At 42.0% G+C, this 20,311-nt stretch overlaps 1 protein-coding gene across 2 annotated transcripts; it reads right to left on the bottom strand.

Annotated features, from left to right (window-relative positions):
• Positions 1–868: 868 nt before the first annotated feature.
• Positions 869–19,986, bottom strand: pyroxd1 (pyridine nucleotide-disulphide oxidoreductase domain 1). 2 transcript variants are annotated; one of them, XM_066705618.1, is made up of 12 exons: positions 19,518–19,985; positions 18,833–18,913; positions 18,255–18,374; positions 15,225–15,353; positions 14,544–14,617; positions 14,226–14,386; positions 11,445–11,545; positions 10,774–10,912; positions 10,407–10,522; positions 9,892–10,014; positions 8,972–9,109; positions 869–1,983 (listed from the first exon to the last, which is right to left on the bottom strand). In XM_066705618.1, exons 1-12 carry the CDS (start codon positions 19,590–19,592, stop codon positions 1,735–1,737), a joined length of 1,506 nt encoding a protein of 501 aa, XP_066561715.1. In that variant the 5' UTR covers positions 19,593–19,985; the 3' UTR covers positions 869–1,734. The 2 variants fall into 2 exon arrangements, with proteins under 2 accessions (XP_066561715.1, XP_066561716.1); XM_066705619.1 differs by lacking the exon at positions 869–1,983 and adding an exon at positions 2,981–5,532 and having other exon boundaries at positions 19,518–19,986.
• Between the last annotated feature and the right edge of the window lie 325 nt (positions 19,987–20,311).

The raw sequence follows: 20,311 nt of genomic DNA, 5'->3' as shown, positions 1-20,311 counted from the left end.
GAGTACACGCAGGAAATTCTTTATCAGGAAATAAAGGCAACACAATGAATAGCCTCAGTTTATACATTTATCAAATAATTGCACTTTTGGTAATCTTTCAAAATCCTATGATTTTCATTTTTTTTTTAAGATTCAAATTAATTTGATTGTGGGATCTTTAACTAGTATAAAAGATTCACCTTTTAAATCTATATATTTATTTTTTTAAGGATGGCGGGGGATTAAGTGCATTGCCCTTTGAATTCTTCACCTTCTGGCTACTGAATCCTCTATCTGTAATCGGAAACCTGGCAACAAGAATTAAGTGTACCTTATTTTGCACCAACAATAATTTCTTAGAAACTTGTAAGCACTTTTAGCTAATCTATACTGTATTTGGGGGGGGGGGGGTGAAATCCCCACTTAAATTGCTTATCTTGGCTGGAAAGAGGTTATCCAAAGTATTCCTACAGATTACCTCCTATGGTCCAGCTCAAAATACTTTTACTATTTAATAAATTAGTTTTGTTTTACTTTAGATCCCTGTGGTTGTACCAGGAATTGTTTGTAAAATATATAAATGCCAAAATACATAAACAAAATTAAGTAATTTCCCTTTATATGTATTCTGGCATTTTGACTTACTTGCATTGCACTGCAACATGTTTTGGTACAACCCCCCTCATGATGAATAAGGTGATGTTACCAAATGGTGTATAAATGGTAAAAGCTGGAAAAAGCTTGATACAGAAAAGAAATTGCAAATGTGAAATTGTTGAACACTGCCCTCTACTGTTGTGACAATTTAAAACTAAAAATAAAATACTGGTCTTGACTGTTTTCACCGTAGCTCTTACTTTCTATGTATAGTGGACCCACACAATTTAAATTAAGAAGGGGACATGGTTTATTGGTTGAGGGAGGACACAATCTTTTTTGCATTTACAAACTCCATTATGAATTTATTAATACAATACTTAGCCAACAAAAAATATTTAAATGTGGCATAGTTTTAACTAAGAAAGCTCCCTTTAACCAAAAGAGAACTTAATTATTGCCTTTTCACTGAAGAGCTGATTGGGTTTGGGTGAGGTATTTAGGGATTATTAAACAATGACTTATAACTGGTATCTGCATATCATTCATTACATCCATAAATGTATACACAGATTGTTAAAATGAAAATGTATGAATTAAAGTCTCAAGATTATTGCATCATTCAATGTATCAATTCTTATATATATATATATATGCACAATTTGAAATTTCATTTTGAATCCCTCGGTAATAAAGTGCAACAAATTATACTTATTTTTAAATGTTTTCAGAGTTTACAAACACTGATTCAACTATAAATATACCAGTTATGATAGGAGAGTAAACTGCCATTCAAATAAATGAATAAAATGGTTTCAAATGAAAGGTCTATATAGACATACACATATGAGAGGCTGAAATGACCAAGCATTCAGTTTCCCCTGTACAATACATTCAACCTCAGAGCCTCCACCATAAAAATATTAAGAATCAGAATCAAGAATCAGGCACTGATCTGCAGAAGGCACCGTTTTTGCAAATCCAGATCAAAAACACAGCAATAACTACACGAACAAGCAAAACAACACAAATAAAGGGCAGCTTTCACAGACCCAGATTAGCACTAATCTTTAACTATCCAATGTTATTTTAGGTAGGGTAATCCAAGACTAGAGCTAATCTAGGTCTGTGGAACCAGCTGAGAAAAAAAAAAAAGTGTCAATCAAAGTAGTCCTCTATGTCAATGCTGGGGTTGAGAAGGTCCTCCCCATAGGCTGAGAGATCCATCTGGTTCAGAATTAGGTTTTCAAAGGTCTCCTCAAGGTTGGTATCTCCGATCAGCACGGCCCCCACCATGCGCCCTCCCCTCAGTACCAGCTTCACGTACTCCATCCCCTTGGTACAGCGCACCATCAGTTCATGATCTCTGCCCAGGCCCTGGGCATTGTATTTCCCCAGTAGCACCACCTGTCAATGTGAAACAGACACACACTCAGACCTGTTCAACTAGGTTGGTTTATTGAGCTTGCCCCCCTCATTTATTTCTTTATAGTCAATAATGCCCCCTGGAGTCCATGTGCTGCAGTTGCTATTAGAAATCCTATATCAAAAGATAACACACACACACAATACGAAATTTCTGTATTAGTTAGCATTTATTTAGCGTTGCTGCAAGCTATTGTTCAGTGTAAGTGTGTGTGTTCGGCGTGGTCTGTCTGTATTCAGATATAAAGCGGCCATTAATTGTGCTCTTAGCAGTCCGCGTGGGAGGGAGGGCCATCCTGACCAGCCTTCTGTCATTCAATGCAACACAGGTGTTTCTGTCCTAATTAGTTACAGGTGTCGTATTTAACAGCCCCCCACACCTCTGCGCCACACCTCTCACCGAGACATGGAGCTCCCCAGACAACTCTATCACCCCTGCTGCATTATCCTCTCTGCTCATCCTGTCCCACTCCCCTTGACTTACTGGGTGGGGGGGAGGAACAGGGCTCCTGCTCTCCCCTCGTCTCCTCTTCTCTGTTCCCCCCTTTCTCTCCTCTATCACAACCAACAGCTTTGAATTCCATGCAGTGGAACTCGCCTCTCCCTCTAGCCTCTTTCTTCTAGTTCTCTACCGTCTTCCTGGTCCACTCACCTCCTTCCTGGATGAACTCGACTTTCTTCTCTCTTCCCTCCCTTCGCTGTCATCACCTACCATCCTCTTGGGAGACTTTAACATCCACCTCTCCAACCCTTCCCACTCTGCCGGACTTCTTCCTCTCCTTCACTCCTTTAACTTCTCTCTCTCCCCGTCTCCCCCCACTCACAGGGCAGGCCGCAAGCTAGACCTCATCTTCTCTAGAGGCTGCTCCCTTCAACACTCTCCGTGACACCCATGGACATCTCAGACCACCACTTCATCTACTTCTCCCTTTCTTTCCCCTCCCACCCCACCCCACCCCACCCCACCCACTCCCTCCACTCCACCCACTCCCTCTGTCACCTTTCACCGTAATCTGCATTCCGAACACACGGGAGTCGGGGCCTGGGGTCTGGAAGCTCAACACCTCTCTGCTCGATGACCCTCGTGTTATTAAGACCTGTAGCAGACGCCTCAAGGAGTGGAGGACCCTGAAGGACCTTTTTGATTCTCCCATAGAGTGGTGGGAGATGGTGAAGAAAAGGACCAAGGGCTACTTCATTCAGCTGGGGAAACGGAAAGCTCGTGAGAGGCGGGCGAGATATTCCCATCTAAACGCCTGCCTCCAGCGTCTGAGTCTTTTACAGCTCAGAGGCTTCGACCTAGCTGAGGAGGTGGCCCGGGTCAAACTGAGTCTCTCCGCCCTCTATCGGGAGGAGCAAGAAAAGATCAAGGTCCTTTCCAGGGTCCGCATCATGGAGGACGACGAGAAGTGCAGCCGCTTCTTCTTCAAGAAAACGAAGGAGAGGCGGCCTGCAATGTCCTCCATGATCGACTTCTCGGGGCAGGAGGTGGAGGGCAGAGAGGCTGTTGAGACAGTGGTGCGGGACTTCTACAGGGAGTTGTACGATCAGAAGGTGGTGGATCAAAATCTGACCCATCACTTTCTGTCCCTGTTGGAGTCCCGCAACGAGGGGGACGAGGAGGTGGAGGAGGATGCAGAGATCACCACCACTGAACTCTCCCAGGTGATAAAGAGTCTTAACTCTGGAAGGACACCGGGTCCCGATGGGATCCCTGCTGAATTCTATAAGATCTTTTGGGAGGTGCTTAAGGAAGATCTGGCTCAGGTCTTGGGGTCGATGTACAGAGAGGGTAGACTGGCCCCTTCTATGAAGAGGAGTATCCTCTCTCTTCTTCATAAGAAGGGAGATCCAAAGGATCTGAGGAACTGGCGGCCGGTCAGCCTCCTGTGCACCGACTACAAGATACTGGCCAAAGCACTGACGCTCTGTCTGCAGCGGCCACTCCCTCAAGTCATGGGTCCCGACCAGGTCTGCGGTGCCCGGGGGAGATCGGCGGCCGACAACGCCATGCTGCTCAGGGATGTCGTGGCCTACTCGAACGAGAGAAGGCTTCCCCTGGTCCTAATCAGCCTGGACCAGGAGAAAGCCTTCGACAGAGTGGGCCACGAATACCTGCAGCTTGTTATGGAGAGGATGGGTCTCGCTCTTGGCCTGAGGAAGTGGGTTAAGATCATCTACAGCGGCCTAAGCAGCAGGGTCCTTGTGAACCGCCACCTGACAGAACCATTTCTGGTCAGGTTGGGGGTCCGACAGGGTTGTCCCCTGTCGGCCCTGCTGTACGTCCTCTGTCTGGAGCCGTTCATGCAGGCGATCCGCCGGGACGTCCGGGTGACAGGTTTCCATCTCCCGGGTTCCGGCGGAGAGCAACTGAAAGCCCTGGCCTATATGGACGACGTGGCCGTGGTATACACGGACGCGCCGTCCGTGGCCAGGGTTGAGGAACTGCTGGACGGCTTCTGCAGGGCGACGGGGGCCGCTGTCAATAGGGCCAAGAGCGAGGTCTACCTCTCCAGAGCATGGCCTGTCGGCCGGGGCCCGCCGACCGTGTTCCCTGTGAAGTGGCCATCAAGGTTCTGGGGATCACGATCGACGGGACCAACACGGGCACCCGGAGCTGGGAGGAGGCTTCATCTAAAGTCCAAAGAAAGATCCACGGCTGGAGCACAAGGACCTTGACGATGGCCGGTAGGGTGCTGGTCGTAAAGGCCATCCTCTTCCCGATACTCCTCTACGTAGGAATGATCTTCCCCCCAGACAAGGTCGTCGCAAAACTAGTGACCACAATTATATTTCGGTTTGTCTGGGGGAGCAAAATGGAGAGGCTGAAGAGGGTGCAAATGATGAAGGGTATCCTGGATGGAGGCAGGGGGGTCCCGGACGTTGTGCGGCTGATAAAGGCGCAGGGGCTGGCCTACGTGGTCAAGAACATCCAGGCTGCTTTTTATGAACTGCTTCTACTTTGCCAGCAGCCTGAAACCATTCGGCCTCTGCGCCATGGATAACACCAGGCCACACTCGTGGGATCCCCCGCCGTTCTACAGGGCGCTCCGAGCCTTTGCGCTCGAAGTAGGCCTCCATAAAGTCGTGCTGGCCTCCTGGGATTATAAGACCATCTGTAGCCACATGAGATCTACCCAGGAGACCAGCCGGATAGAAGATTTCCCTCCCGAAACCTGCCGGTTTATCTGGGCTAACGCTACGCACGTTTGCCTCACAAATACGCAGAAAGATGTCTCCTGGATGGCTGTGAGTCGGTGTCTCCCCACCCGAGTGTTCATGCACAGAAGGGGCCTAGCCCCTTATGACATCTGCCCCTACAAGGGTTGCCTGGGGAAGGAGACGGAGGCTCATATCTTTAGGGATTGCCCCTCCGCCTACAGGGTCTGGCTCCTGTTTTCTCCGTTCCTCCACAGGTTTGCCGTTCCTGTGCGGGCGACCGCCCAGCAGATCCTATATGGTCCAGCCAGGGGATTAACATCTTCCATCCTGAGGTGCTGGTGGCGTGTCGTCTGCGCAGTGAAGCAGGCCCTGTGGGAGGGACGGAACATCTGTCTATTCAATAAGCAGGAGCTGGACCCAATTGTCATCGCGCGGAGGGGCATAGTACTTGTGAGGGATTATGTCAATCTGGAGGTCCATCAGAGGGGCAAGGAGGAAGCCTTTAGGAACTGGCAGATACAAGATCTGGGGGAGCTCAGGATCCCATGATGGGACCCACCTCCGGGGACGGTCATCTCCCCCTGCTGGAGCCCGAGTCCAAGATCTTTTAACTTTTTAATGAATGATTGCCTATTAAAATGACTTTTAAAAATGAATTTTAACTGTTTTTAAAGATTTAGTTGTTTTTAAAACACTAGTTGTTGTTTTTTTTTTTTTGGTTTAGTTTTGTTCTATTTTTTTGTCAAATACATTTGGATTTAATTTTAAATGCATTGGACTGTTTTTGTTTGTTTTTTATTTTTACCATTTTAAATGTTTTTTTATTTGTCCAGTGCATTTTCAGTTATTTTCAATGTATTTGACTCTTTTGTTGGTAGCATTTTTTGCTTTAATCACGTTTGTTTTGTTGTTTTGTTTAAGCACATGTTTATTTGAGTTTATTTATTATATTAATCACTAAGATTTTAAAAATTTTAAGTGATTTTAAGAATTGATTTTATTTTTTTTTAATCACAAGTATTAAAATTTGATTGAATGTTTTTTATTGTAATGTAAAATACTTTTACCAATAAAACAGTATTCCAACGTAATCTCCACTTCGTTTCCCCTCCAACCCTTGCTTCAACTGCCCTCACTCTCTTACCTTCCATTGACTGTTTTTCCCATCTATCTGTCAACTGTGCTACCTCCTCTTTGTTCTCCTCCCTCACCTCCTCCCTTGACTCTCTGTCCTCTCACGTCTCGTCCTGTGAGTCCCTCCCCTCCTCAGCACTCTCCCTTCTCGCCTCCTCCAAGTGACCGCTCCTGATCTACTCCCTTTCATCTCCTCCCTTCTCAACTCCTCACTCCTCTCTGGCTGTTTCTTCTCTGCATTTAAACAAGCTGCTGTCATCCCACTCCTCAAGAAACCAACCCTTGACCCCACCTCTCCTCAGAACTACCGCCCTGTCTCCCTACTCCCCTTCCTCTCAAAGAGTCTCGAGCGGGCGGTCCACCGTCAGCTCTCTGCTTTTCTGTCCCACCACTCAGTCCTTGATCCTCTGCAATTCGGCTTCCGCACAGCTCACTCCACTGAGACGGCTCTCCTGGCTGTCACTGACTCCCTCAGCTGTGCTCTGGCAGCCTCCCTCTCCTCAGTCCTCATCCTCCTTGATCTCTCTGCAGCATTTGACACTGTCGATTACTCCATCCTCCTCTCCTGACCTTGGAATCTCTGGGACTGCTCTCATCTGGTTCTCCTCCTACCTCAATGACCGGTCCTACCAAGTGACATGGCGAGGCTCCTCATCCACCCCCCAACCTCTCCTCACAGGTGTTCCCCAAGGCTCCATCCTGGGCCCCCTCCTGTTCTCTCTACACTCGCTCCCTGGGCCCCCTTATCGCATCCCATGGTTTCTCCTACCACTTCTACGCTGATGATGCCCAGATCTTCCTGTCTTTTCCCTCTTCTGACCCTCTCATCCCCTCTCGCATCTCTTCCTGTTTGTCTGCTATCTGCGCCTGGATGCACTCGCACCACCTCAAGCTCAACCTCCAAATCTTTTATTTCCCCACTCTTCCTCACCTTCTGCTGATCTCTCCATCTCAATCCCCTTGGAATCCACCACACTCTCTCCTTCTTCTTCCGATAAAACTCTAGGAGTCACCCTCGATCCTGCGCTCTCCTACACCCAGCACATCACCACGCTGACACGCACCTGCAGATTCGTCCTGAGCAACATACGCCGAATCCGTCCCTTCCTCACCTCCCCATACATCCCCTCCAGACCACTGTGGTCTTCTGGTGCCAGAAGACTAACTCTGCCTCCTCTCCACTCCCACAGCCCACTCCTTCTCATCCCTGGCCTCTAAATGGTGGAACGACCTACCCACTGAAGTCAATACAGCAGAGTCCTTGACCTCCTTCCGGCACTTACTCAAGACGCATCTTTTCAGACAGTACTTGTAATATTAGTCCTTTTAATCCCCGTAAGATAGCACTTCACAACATTTTATTATGCTTCTTGCATTACTAATACTTGTATTATTGATTTCCCCCTTGCTCCCTTTCCCACAGCCCTTGACTGTGACCTAACATCTTGACTGCACTTAGCTTTTACTTTCCAGGATGTATGACCTCACTTATTGTATTTACTTGGGTAAATTTTAATTTGTAAAATGTATTATGCTTTGAATTGCTTTGTATAATGTAAATTTTAATTTGTAATGTTTGATGCCTTGTACTGAACTGTATTCTTGCACTTTGTATTGCGCTTTATTTTGTGAGTCGCCCTGGATAAGGGCGTCTGCCTATAAATAAAAAATAATAATAATAACATGCATAAAAAATGCTTTACATTACAATGATTTTTAAATGTCAAGAGTCAAATCCTCTCCAAAATGGTACTACTGATGTTAATGAACTCTGAATGGCCTCCCAAAACATTCTTAACACTGTTCCCCAAGATAAAATGTCCCTACAGAAACAAGTGATTTTTTAGATTATAATAAAACCCCAGAAGAAAAAAAATGTGTACACTCCCAAATAAAATGTTACTGGTCTACAGAAACCAAGTGTTTATTAGCTAAAATAAAGGTGAAAATAGGCAAAATCCATGTAGTTATACAGCACCGTTCAGGGTTTGTTTCATGAGATTTAAGACCAGTTGCTAAGGCAATGATAATCAATTGTTTAGAAATGCTCCCCAAAAAGAGAAAGCAATACGTTTGGGTTCTGAGCCCCACATAATGTTACAGATAGTATATCCACATTGTTGACAGCAATTTTCTATTTTCTATCACAATGTTAATGCAATCTATTTTTTTCCCATTTTGTTTCTCGTAAAGCAGTCTCTCATGAGATACTATATGCATTGTGCGTATTTGGTCTTCCAATTCTTTTGCTACTATAAAAAAAACTTTTTTAAAGAAACAGTTGTTCAACTAAGGTAGATAGAAACTGTTGTGCAGAAGTTTGATTCCTGTCCATTGCTCGAATTAATGTAAACAAATAGATGGTGTCAGGAATGATTTAATTGTTTACTCCAGATTGACTATGTTCTTCCATTTATAAACAAGAATAACAAACTTTTTTATAGAATATGTATGCTTTCTTTAACTCGAATTACCCTATTTTGGTTGTTCTTAATAAAGGAAGATATACAGAAAAGAATGTTTCCGGCAGGAGAAAGAAGTAAATATTGATATATAAGTATATATTTACATAATAAATATAAGAATTACATTTAAAATGAAAGGCAATGTATCATGCTTTAGAAAGAAGCTGAAGTGTCCTTCTGTGTTGCCCAGCATTGTTAATGGCACTCACCTTGTAGTTGAAGAACTTGGTGATGTGTGAGAAGAGCTCGAAGCAGAAGTCCAGCTCGATTGGCTCTCCCAGGGCGTCAGCCGCCATGCATCTGGCTGCGTACCAGCCCATCTGCCTGGCCTGTGTCCACAGCCTCATCTGAAACAGGGGACACAGCCAGGTAGGCACGCCAACTCGTTAAGCACCATTCACACTGGGCACAAGTGACACGAGTGAAGGGAAAAATGTCAATCCACTATAGTTTTAGATTATAGTGGGTCATATGTTTTACATAACATTCATGATGTTTATCCCCTATGATTGAAATGATTTTAATCTATAGGCCATTGAAAAGTTTCGTTGTAGTGGGACTTCTGTCGGCTAGTGAAAGGTTTTTGCAACAGTATGATTTATTCATAAAAATTTAGTGGAAAAAACAAAGGTTAAGATTACAGCTTAAAAAAAATGCTTAAAATTAATTATCATGTTCAAGTTGTGTTAATGTCGATTTATTTATATAAATAAAATCATCAATCTACAATGAAAAACATATTTTTGCTGAAGACTACATTTATGGTTTGGTTTACTTATTAATAAATCAGCTGGTAACCCAGGTTGAAATAAGTACTTGCTTCTAAATTCACCTTCTAATGCATACAAGTTGATGTTCCCTACTCTTCTGTAGGTCTTTCTAAAGGTTTAATTTGCAATATTGCTGTACCTCAAAATTCAGCCCATGCTGATGCCTGTAGTTTTTAGGCAGAGATACACATGCATCAAGGGTGTTAACTTTGCTTCTGATAGGTCAGAATCATGCAAGGAAAAAAACAAAACTGAAAAACAAAACCAGGAACTCAGAGAAGCAAAATAATATCTGTTAAAAATGTAGGGCCATTGATAGTTCATGTTAAACCATCTTTTGGGGAAGCAGATTGTTTTACCTGCTGCCAGAGAGCACTGGGTTCCCAGGAGGCTGTGCACACGTCCCCCGCAGCGTACACCCCCGACACCGATGTGCGCATGTGGTCATCGACTTTGATGCCAAAGTCTTCTGCTATTTCAATCTGCAGGGGAAAGGAAGAAGCACACCGAGGCATCAAGTGTTTTGCGCAGAACTGAGCAGCACAATCTCTTAAAAGATCTTGATCTGCAAATACACACAAGTGATGTGATCTGTGGGGGAATAGAAAAGAGATCCCAAGAGAGTAAATAAATCCTATAACAAGATCACATAAAAGATGAGAAGATTAAATAATAAACTTTGCAGACATGAACTGGAAAACAGAAGCTATAGATTGAAACAAGTGGAAACATCTTGATCTAGCAGTGAATCAATATAGGCTGATGATGATTTCAAAATAAACAAATAAATAAAAGTACACACACACACACACTCACACAAATGTGAAAAGCTTATCAAGCAAAGCATAAATCACTGTAGCAAACAGGTCCTTACATTGTTACCTTGGACGATTGGTTCAGTATTTGGAATGACTCCTGTGGCACTGACAATAAAGTCACAGCCGAAGGTCCTCCCGTTTGACAGCTCCACGTAGACCGGCCACACCTTGGCTGCAGTGCCACAGAGAGACCACACTCACTCATTAGCTGAATGGGCACTAAGGCCCTAAAGAGATGCTGAGCATAATCCTTTTAAGTGGTAATACAATATTCAATAATTGTATGATAAAATGGTTAACTTTACAAGCTTTACAATATTATCTTCTAATGAGGGAACAAAACATAAAAAGTGAGGAGGTGTGATTCTTCTTTCATAGTCAAAATTATTTTGTACCATGTAACATTTTATGACGTTTTAGGACCTGTATCGGTCTGTGGTTTGAGCTTATCCGAGTTGTGCTCTGGAAACTGCAGGGCTGTGAGCTGAGACTTCAGGAACTCCTCCGGCGTGTAGATTCCCTTCACTTCACACTGGTACTCCACATGGACTTTGTGTGACACCTGCGGATCAAAGGCTTTCAATTCAGTAGATCTTCCTTAGCATATTTTTTCTACCCTTTTATTTTTGTTGTGCTTAATTCCCTCGGGGTATATTCATAAAGACAGAAATACTTAAGAACCGAGAGATGCTTAAGGTTACCAGAGACGTTTCACAAATAAAGCAGACATGTATAAAAAGCATATAAAAGGTCACATATCAAACTGAAATGCCCAATGTACAGTCTATTTAATTTTTAAATCACATTCATAAAGCCTATGTCTTATTAATTCTGTGCAAACAGGATGGTGCTATCAACATATCCTTCTGTCTTGCATTTTATCAGCAATAAAATAAACTGAAGAAAAAAAAAAAAAAAAAGACATTGGAGACCAGAACCTATGAAGTGTGGTTCAGTTTTTCTCCCTCTAGTAGGGGTTGATCTGTATTGAACTGGTAAAGACAGAGACTTCTTTCAGATACTCTGCTCTCTTTAGACACAGAGAAGGTTGATCTATTCAAGCTCGGGTTTATTTTTAACCTTCTCACAATCACCTCTTGTGTGCCTTTGAGTTTCAGTCCTTCGTGCCAGTCAGGCCCCAGGGCACTGCCCAGTTCTCCAGCTTGGGCTGAGCTCTTCTCTTCCTTTTCTTGATCTGAAGCAAAAATCAAGACGGAAACAACCAAGATTGGAAACCCAAGACTCCCAAAGTCGGGGGGCTTAAGATTTATTTTTATCCCCCCGGAACGGAAAGCAAGATATATAGGACGTCTATTCAGCCTCGGAATTGATTGAGGCCTTACAATACGGAGATCTGGGATTTCAATTTTAATTCGCCTAAGAGAATACAGGTCACATAAACAATGATAAAGTGGCACCCAGTACAAAACCTTTATTATTCAATTTCCTACCAGGGATGTGAATATTCCCGAATTGCAGCTAAGCATGTTGTGTATACACTAGAACTTACGAGAAAAAAAAGGTTTTACTTGATCTTAAAAACTTAACAAAATAACATAGCATTAATTTTGTACACCAGTCAACCTTCAATTACACATACAGTGAATTATTAACCCTTTGCACTAGTCTCATTGTCGAACAAGGTTTTCTTATTAAAACAGTATTTAAATGTAGTGTGTGTAAGCGTCCAATGGGTGGCAGTATTGAGACATGGCCAAAAATATTGCTTGTGAAGTTGGCTTCCACACACCTGTAAGTATACAGGAAGATATCAGTGAGATTCATAATGATTAGGGTTTCTTTTTTAAGCCATTAGTCAGTGACAAGCATGGTTATTAAGTCACGTTGGTTAACATGGTCCACTTGGCATTTAATAAAAGAGAAATTACATACAGTAAACAGCTTCAAAGTGAATTGATTCTCATAAAAATAAAAATAATGGGATTCATGTAAGTTTTTCAAATTAATAGTCTAAGAAATATTTGGAAAATACTAACAAACAGCCAGAACAGTGTGTAAGACTGAAGGGAACTCTTGGTTCATATTGCCTACATCAAAATGCAGAAAGATCTCTGGAGCTACTGTTTATATGAATAACTACACTGCTCAAAAAAATTAAGTGAACACATAATCATCACAGTATAACACCAAGTCAATTAAACTTCAGGGATATCAATCTGTCCAGTTAGGACATTGTGTGTTAGCAATTGTGAATCAATGTCACCTGTTTTGGTGCAAATAAAAGTGACAACAGGTGCACTGGAGAGGCAACAGCAAGACAACCCCCAAAAAGGGAATGATTTTAAAGGTGGTGGCCACAGACAATTGCTCTCTCCTTATCCTTCCTGACTGATTCTTCTCTAGTTTTGCGTTTTGCTACTGTCCTTGTCACTACTGGTAGCATGAGGCGGTACCTGCAGCCCATTCAGGTTGCACAGGTAGTCCAGCTCCTCCAGGATGGCACATCCATACATGCCGTCGCAAGAAGGTTTGCTGTGTCTCCCAATACAGTCTCAAGAGCATGGAGGAGATACCAAGAGACAGGCTGTTACACGAGGAGAGCTGGACAGGGCCGTAGAAGGGCATCAATCCAGCAGCAGGACTGGTATCTGCTCCTTTGTGCGAGGAGGAACAGTAGGAGCACTGACAGAGCCCTACAAAATGAGCTCCAGCGAGCTACTGGTGTGCATGTTTCTGACCAAACTGTCAGAAACAGACTCCATGAGGGTGGCATGAGGGCCCGACGTCTCTAGTGGGACCTGTGCTCACAGCCCAGCACCGTGCAGCTCGACTGGCATTCTCCAGAGAACACCAGAATCGGCAGGTCCGCTATTGGCGCCCCGTTCTCTTCACAGATGAGAGCAGGTTCTCACTGAGCACATGTGACAGACGTGAAAGAGTCTGGAGTCGCCGTGGTGAACGTTATGCTGCCTGCAAAATCATCCAGCATGACCGGTTTGGCGGTGGGTCAGTGATGGTCTGGGGAGGCAAATCCTTGGAGGGTTGCACAGACCTCCACGTGCTAGCCAACGGTACCCTGACTGCTGTTAGGTACCAGGATGAAATCCTCAGACCCATCGTCAGACCTTACACTGGTGCAGTGGGCCCTGGGTTCCTCCTGGTGCAGGACAATGCCCGGCCTCATGTGGCCAGAGTGTGTACGCGGTTCCTGGATGACGAAGGCATTGATGCCATTGACTGGCCCTCATGTTCCCCAGACCTGAATCCAATTGAGAACCTTTGGGACGTTATGTATCGGTGTATCCGATGCTGTCAAGTAGCGTCACAGACTGTCCAGGAGCTCACTGATGCCCTGATCCAGGTCTGGGAGGAGATGCCCCAGGACACCATCCGCCGTCTCATCAGGAGCATGCCCAGACATTGTTGGGAGTGCATACAGGCACATGGAGGCCATACACACTACTGAGTCACATTATGAGTTGCTGTGATGAAATTCATGCAAGTTGGAACAGCCTGTGATTTCAATTGTTTACTTTGATTTTCAGTGTGAGTTTGAATCCAGTGGTGATTTTGGTTTCCATTGACCGTTGTTACGTCATTTTGTTCTCAACGAATTCACAATGTACAGTAAAGATTTGGATCTTTAATATATTTCGTTCATCGAGATCCGATGTGTTATTTAAGTGTTCCCTTCATTTTTTTGAGCAGTGTATTATGTTAATGCGCCAATCTTTTATGATTTCCCATGCAGGACTTCCACTCCCTACAGCATTGATCCAAGTCCGTGAGACCTGCTTATCAACTCCAATTTCAGATACATTCGCTGAAACTACTGACGGCAATTAAGCCCAAGCTGAAAAAGAGCTCTGATAAGTGTTTTTCCCCAGCAGAACTCCCCCTCGGTTGTCTTGTACCTTCAGTGGTGTACTTGGTTCTCCTGCAGGAGGCTGGTCTCTCAGGCTTCAAAGCCTCGAGTGCAGGAATCAGGAACTGAGCGGCTCCGGCATCAAAGAAGGTATTCCCGATCGCTTTGTCTTTTATAGCCCAGATAACTTCACAGCCTTCGATTTCATAGCTGCAGACAAACACAAGACACAGAGAAAGAGAGGGAGAGAAGCTGAAAAAGACACAAGACCACTTCAAGGTATCAGAGCTTCCAGGCACCTTTTAACTTTGAAAAAGCCCCAGTGTAAACATGAGAGGTGGATTATAAACTGAAATGCAGAACTTACACAAGCTCCAGCGCTATCCCTCCATTCCCCACCACAGCTATCCGTTGCGCCGAACACAACCGCTTCTGAAACTCCTGTGAGCGAGAGAAAACTGATTGGGTACTTTTAACAATGTCAAAAGGATTTTGAAATGTAGAAAATATCTTGCACATTTAACCACTATACAGCAACGGAAACTATAAACCCAAATTATTAGTACATACTATACATTTTATTTAATTTTTTGCAACACTTTGAAAATGGATCAAATGGACGAGTCCACCGTACGTTCCATTACAAGAAAAGAAAAATACATCGGTTTGACTCTTTATATGGAATTTCATTTGAACTTTTAAATATATATAGTTTACTCTGCTTTATTCGCATAATCCCGAGTATACGCAGTATATCAGGTGCTCAGTTAAAGTAATAAATACAGCTTTAAGATTCCTTCTGGTGTATTTTTCTGACGTATGTATACATTTTTTTTTTATTCACATTTTCATTTGGTTTTCACTGTTTTCCCTAGTTTTCTTCAGTCTAAGAACTCTAATTTAAGTTTTTTTTTTTTCATTAACAAATAGTATGTAGTGAGCGTAGCATTCCCAACTGATGAAAAAACACAATTAAAAAACTAAACGAAAATGGACACTTAGGGCACAATATGTAGCATGTGTCTCTCTCAGGACTGGGAGGGGTTACCTGAGCGCTGTCAGTGTCCCGGATTCCCAGCACATTCGGGTTGTCTCTGGCGATGAGCTTTGGCCTGCCCCCAGCACACACACACAGCTTCTCATAATCAAACCATTGGCCGTTCTCTGTCAGCACCCTCTGAAAGCTCAGAAAAGAGAGAAGGGGTTAAGCAGTGGGATGCCACTGGACTCAACAGCGCACAGGGGTCCAGAAATTCTGTAGAAATCAGAGACAGAAATGGTCTTTGACTGAAGGATGAACCTCAGCACTGCAGCAATGCACAGTTTCTCCACACATAACCCCAACACAAATACAAATCGAGGCAAATCAGTCAATTTAGCTCCATAATAATCATAAGGGTGTTCTGTGTTTAATTGTTCCAAGATGCTGCAGAATGTGTGGTGAGTGTTATACAACCTTAAAAGTGCATAGTTTCAGAACTAGCTTTCTAATTTTATCCAAGAAGAAGAGCAAAAATAAATAAATAAATAAATAAATAAATAAATAGGTACAACCTTAGACAAAACTGATTTAGAAACAAAATAACCACACAGGGGCAGTATTGATAAATGTTTCCTATATTTTCCCTTCCACATTTGGACTCTAGCATGAATCCAGAAAACATTGTGGTACACCTGAGCTTTACCAGTTTTATGTATTTCATAGTTAACTACAATCAAAATTAATATTAAGTCCTAGGGGGAACAGCATGATAAAGTTTCAGACTCTATAATGGATTCCACAGTTGCTTTGAACTTCTGCTGCGGCTCCCGGTTATTATTTCCCCAGAGATGTGTCCATAAACCTTGACCTTTTCAAACAGCATAAATTATCCTAATCAGAGAATGCTGTTTAATAGGGACACATCTTGGCATTTCTCAACCCTGATCATGGAGCCTTTCCTGCCAACTTGTGAACTTTATTTTTTAGATATGCAGTAAAAAAAAAAAAAAAAACAGGAATGGTCAGGAGACGTCAAATCAAGCTCAGAGAAAGAGTATGTGATGAAAGGTTTTTTTTGTTATCCTAAAAACGAAAAACATAAAACTGGTTTGAAGCTACTGTGGTATGTATTAAGGGACAAACGGCTCCCTGTGGCGTGAATCATCACATATCACATAACTACTTAATTGTCATTCACATTATGAGAGAAAGAGGTTGAGGTTTCGAGAGACGCAGCGCTAATGGCTGAAACCCTCCCCAGTCTCAGGGTTGCGTATTTCAAGGCCTGTGACATTAGCATTCACAGAATATGAGGGACAGGGTTACTGCCTACAGTCAGGCATTATGAAGTACTGTCTCACAGCTGTGGGTGTACAGAACACAACCAAGATTCTCCCACAAGATCTCACATTGTCTTGTTTTTGCAGTGGAGTTGTAGGCCTTACGAAGAGTTAATTCTCCCATGGGGCCACTACAGATTATCTGTCTCAGTGTAGAGTGCTAAGAGGTCTAGAAGTGGCAGAAATGGTACTCTCATTTCCAGTATCAGTGAATGTTCAGAGGAGTAGCAGATAAATGGTACGCTCTCACTCGCTCGCTCTCTCTCTCTTTGATCGTCCATAAAGTGCTGCCCTTGAAATTAAATGAGGCAACCTTAGAACCCTTTAAGAAACTGCTTCACGATTGGGTTGACTGCTGTGTGAATTCATATCAGGCTTCTGACGGTGACGCCTGACAGGGACCAGAGTCCAAACGCTTTTATTATCGCTTCCAAATCAAACCGACACACAGGTACTGACCCCCCGCCTGCACAACACTGTGCTGCAAACAGGTAGCCTTTGCACCCAACACCTAAACTGCAAGTCACCAAATAAAAATAATGATCTTCGACGTCGCCAGAAGAACATCTCCGTACAGGGTCAAATGACAGCGTCACAAACATTCCAGTTCCTACCAGATATCAACTGGTATTCACAGCTCCCAAAGCAAAAGTGACAAGCCTGCCTCTTGTATTCACAGACTGATGTTATAGCCAGCTAAATGACGCACTAACTTCCGGAGAACCACAGAGCTGGAGAAATCCCCCATAAAATTCACAGAATTTGAGATTCCAGATTGCAAATGACTATCAAGCATTCAAAAGTGCCTTACTCCTAGGGTATAGGATGTTTTTCAATAGTCTTTGATTCTGTCTCCCCTCTCTCTCAAACCCATTGGAAAACAAGAAAGAATGGATGATGTGTACTTCTAAGCTACTGCCATACAGCTGATATGCTTTAAAGCTGACAATCTACAGATTAAGCTTGTGTCCGATGTACAGCCACTTAAACAGGGGAGTCATGCAGCTAAATGTTTTTGGGGGTGGGGGCACAGTCGGAAAACATGGCTGATATTTAAAGTTTGTGAATTAAAATACAGGAAAGCACCTGAACACTTAAATAAAGTACCAAAAGTAAAATGATTGACAGCAATGTATGTTGTACACCCAAGTTACAAATACTTTCTTTTGTTTATAGCATTTTTGTAAAAACACATTTATAGACACGTTGAACAATCAAATATGAACAATGCAAATAATGTGGGGAGCACGTGCCCCCCTGTGTCCCACTGGCATGATGCCACTTTACTTAAGCAATATAAATGAAAAGAAAATAGATTCATTAACGCTAATTTACAGTTATACCACCGTTAATATTGTCTTTTAGAATTTTTCAAACTTATCTAACCAATTATCTAATCTAATTTTATTTAATTTTCCATTAACTGTTGTTCTATAATAAAAATGATCTTGCATCTTCAAAGTGTTGAGTAGGTTGTGTAAATCAAAGGAAAATAAACCCCATTTAAATGTGTCCAAATTTCAGGTTGTAACAACAAAATGTGAAAAAGTCCAAGGGGGGAGAATTCCTATAGGCATTGTAAATGGGTAATTGTATAGAAGTATAATGTGATATATTGTAACACTTAAGTCGCCCTGGATAAGGGTGTCTGCTAAGAAATATAATATTAATATTATTATTATTAATAACAATAATAATAATAATAATAATACAGAAAAGAGAAGAACAGAACAGGACATTTCGTTTATGGGCTCACCTGTTGATGCGTTCTCAGTTCCTTCACTGCAGACTGGATTACTTTAATGTTTGGGTACTTTTCTTCCAAGAAACTGCAGGGCTGCTCTTCAACATCAAAATCTTCTAGCGTTTTAGAGACCTGATGTACACAAGAGGTCAAGTGAAATTATGACCCACAGACCTACAAAAAACACTCACACGTGAGTGAACAGCAATTAAGTTACGTGGTGAAATACTATTTGTTTTCTTCAGAGTAAAATTATTAGAGATAAGTTAGTAGATACAACCAATTTTACAATTCTCACTAGTTTAACTAGTTTAGTTTTATTTGTTTTAATGGGACTCAAATTCTAAAATATCTAAATCTCAAGGTGAGATTCTAAATTATTGAAATCAAGGAAATGGGATTTTAAAATACTGCTTTATTTTTTTAATTGATTAAAGAAAAATTGATTCATGAAAGTACACCCCTAAGATACAAAATATAAAATGCCAAATAGACCACTGATTTAAAGCTTTAAATTAAAAACCTATTTAGATATTACATTCAACTTTATTTAAAATAAGATAAAGACTGGGTCTGGGGGTAGGTTTTACCTGTTTATAATTTGTCACTGCCTTAATCAAATTAGAGGCAGTCAGCAGCAAAATCCTATCTGATGGAAACTGTGAGGCAAGCTGTTGGACAAGATAAACAATGATTATACACACACACATATATATATATATATATATATATATATATATATATATATATATATGTCAAATTTGGAATAGTGTGAGGAACTTTTTAGGTGAATTCACTGAATGTAAAAAATGCTAATTGTTTTATTCATCAGATAACACTAAACCTGTATAATTAATTGAATTACAATATATAATAGATCATGTCAAAAATATAGCAGTAGCACAAGATGACTAACAAAACTATTTTGTAACCAGCTGAATTGTACATCATTGTTGATCCACTGCACTGCATAAAGTAATGTCTTCATAAGAGATTCATGTTTTCATATCTATCTATAGTTTATGCTGGGTATTTGTTTTCCCAGTTGTGTTTCAGTTACATACAGCAGCATCCTTCACAACCTGTTTGTAGCCTATGTTCTCCCCTTCTCAAAATAATATGTGTAAGTTTGCGGCCGCCTGTGAGAAACTGAACAATGACCCAACATGGATTTACGCAAAAACATGGATGATCAGACTATAACCGTAAAAGACAGCGCCAATTGTGATTGTTTGTGTTCTGAAGTCTCTGGGTGACGGACCGAGTAATGCTCACCTGCTCAGCACATGTTACCCCAGAAATACCACCACCTACGATTACAAACTTGTTATTAACTATACCCGTAGCCATCACTTCTCTGGATTTGTAGTATCTTGGTTAGATTCATACACTACCGCAGTATTGGCAGCAGTTTCAGCTCTGGTACAGAAACTCGTGCACTTATTCTTGTAGTTAATGAATCGCAATTTGTTATTGTCAGATTTAAAAGCGAATTATTCTAATTTAATGTCTCGTAGCGCAGTCAGAAACCACCCAGAGACACACTGAACTACGGTGTTGCGAGTAGGACAAACTTCATATTCGACTTACAACGTATTGTTCAATCACATTAAAAACGATCCATGTTGTTATTATTAAAATGCAACCCTCTCTCTCTCTACAGATTATATATATATATATATATATATATAGTTAGATAGATAGATAGATAGATAGATAGATAGATAGTCTGTAGCTATTAGAAATACAACTCCATTGGTTTGCTTCTCTTGATGCGTGTTGGAAGGGTCACATGACAGCTGTCGCATGTTTTTCATAGAATACAAACGTGAATGTGATTAGGCTAATAGATATCTTTATAATTATTAATTGGGTGTAAAAATAGCTATGACTTATGTAAGATCGATATTGTTGATAGTGATTTCATTTTAAGTGATTTTATTTAAATAGAAGTTTTACTTTATTTATTTATGATTTCTGACTTTAATATAGGTGTCTATTCTTGTATTTGTATTCGTGTGTTAAAATATAAGCCTGTTGGCACATGAGATCAAATGGATTGTCAGTGT

This window comes from Amia ocellicauda, chromosome 5 (assembly GCF_036373705.1).
Source record: "Amia ocellicauda isolate fAmiCal2 chromosome 5, fAmiCal2.hap1, whole genome shotgun sequence".
NCBI classification, from domain to species: domain Eukaryota; kingdom Metazoa; phylum Chordata; class Actinopteri; order Amiiformes; family Amiidae; genus Amia; species Amia ocellicauda.
Note: the sequence above shows the minus strand (reverse complement) of the source record. Positions and strands in the feature narration are given on the sequence as shown.

Excerpts from the sequence above, each read along its gene's own strand:
- pyroxd1 (XM_066705618.1), bottom strand. The coding sequence starts at position 19,592 with ATGGCTACGGGTATAGTTAATAACAAGTTTGTAATCGTAGGTGGTGGT. Across the intron at positions 10,913-11,444 it reads AACTCAAAGGCACACAAGAG|GTGTCACACAAAGTCCATGT; the intron begins GTGATTGTGAGA and ends TTTGATCCGCAG. Across the intron at positions 9,110-9,891 it reads CCAGTGCTCTCTGGCAGCAG|ATGAGGCTGTGGACACAGGC; the intron begins GTAAAACAATCT and ends CCCCTGTTTCAG.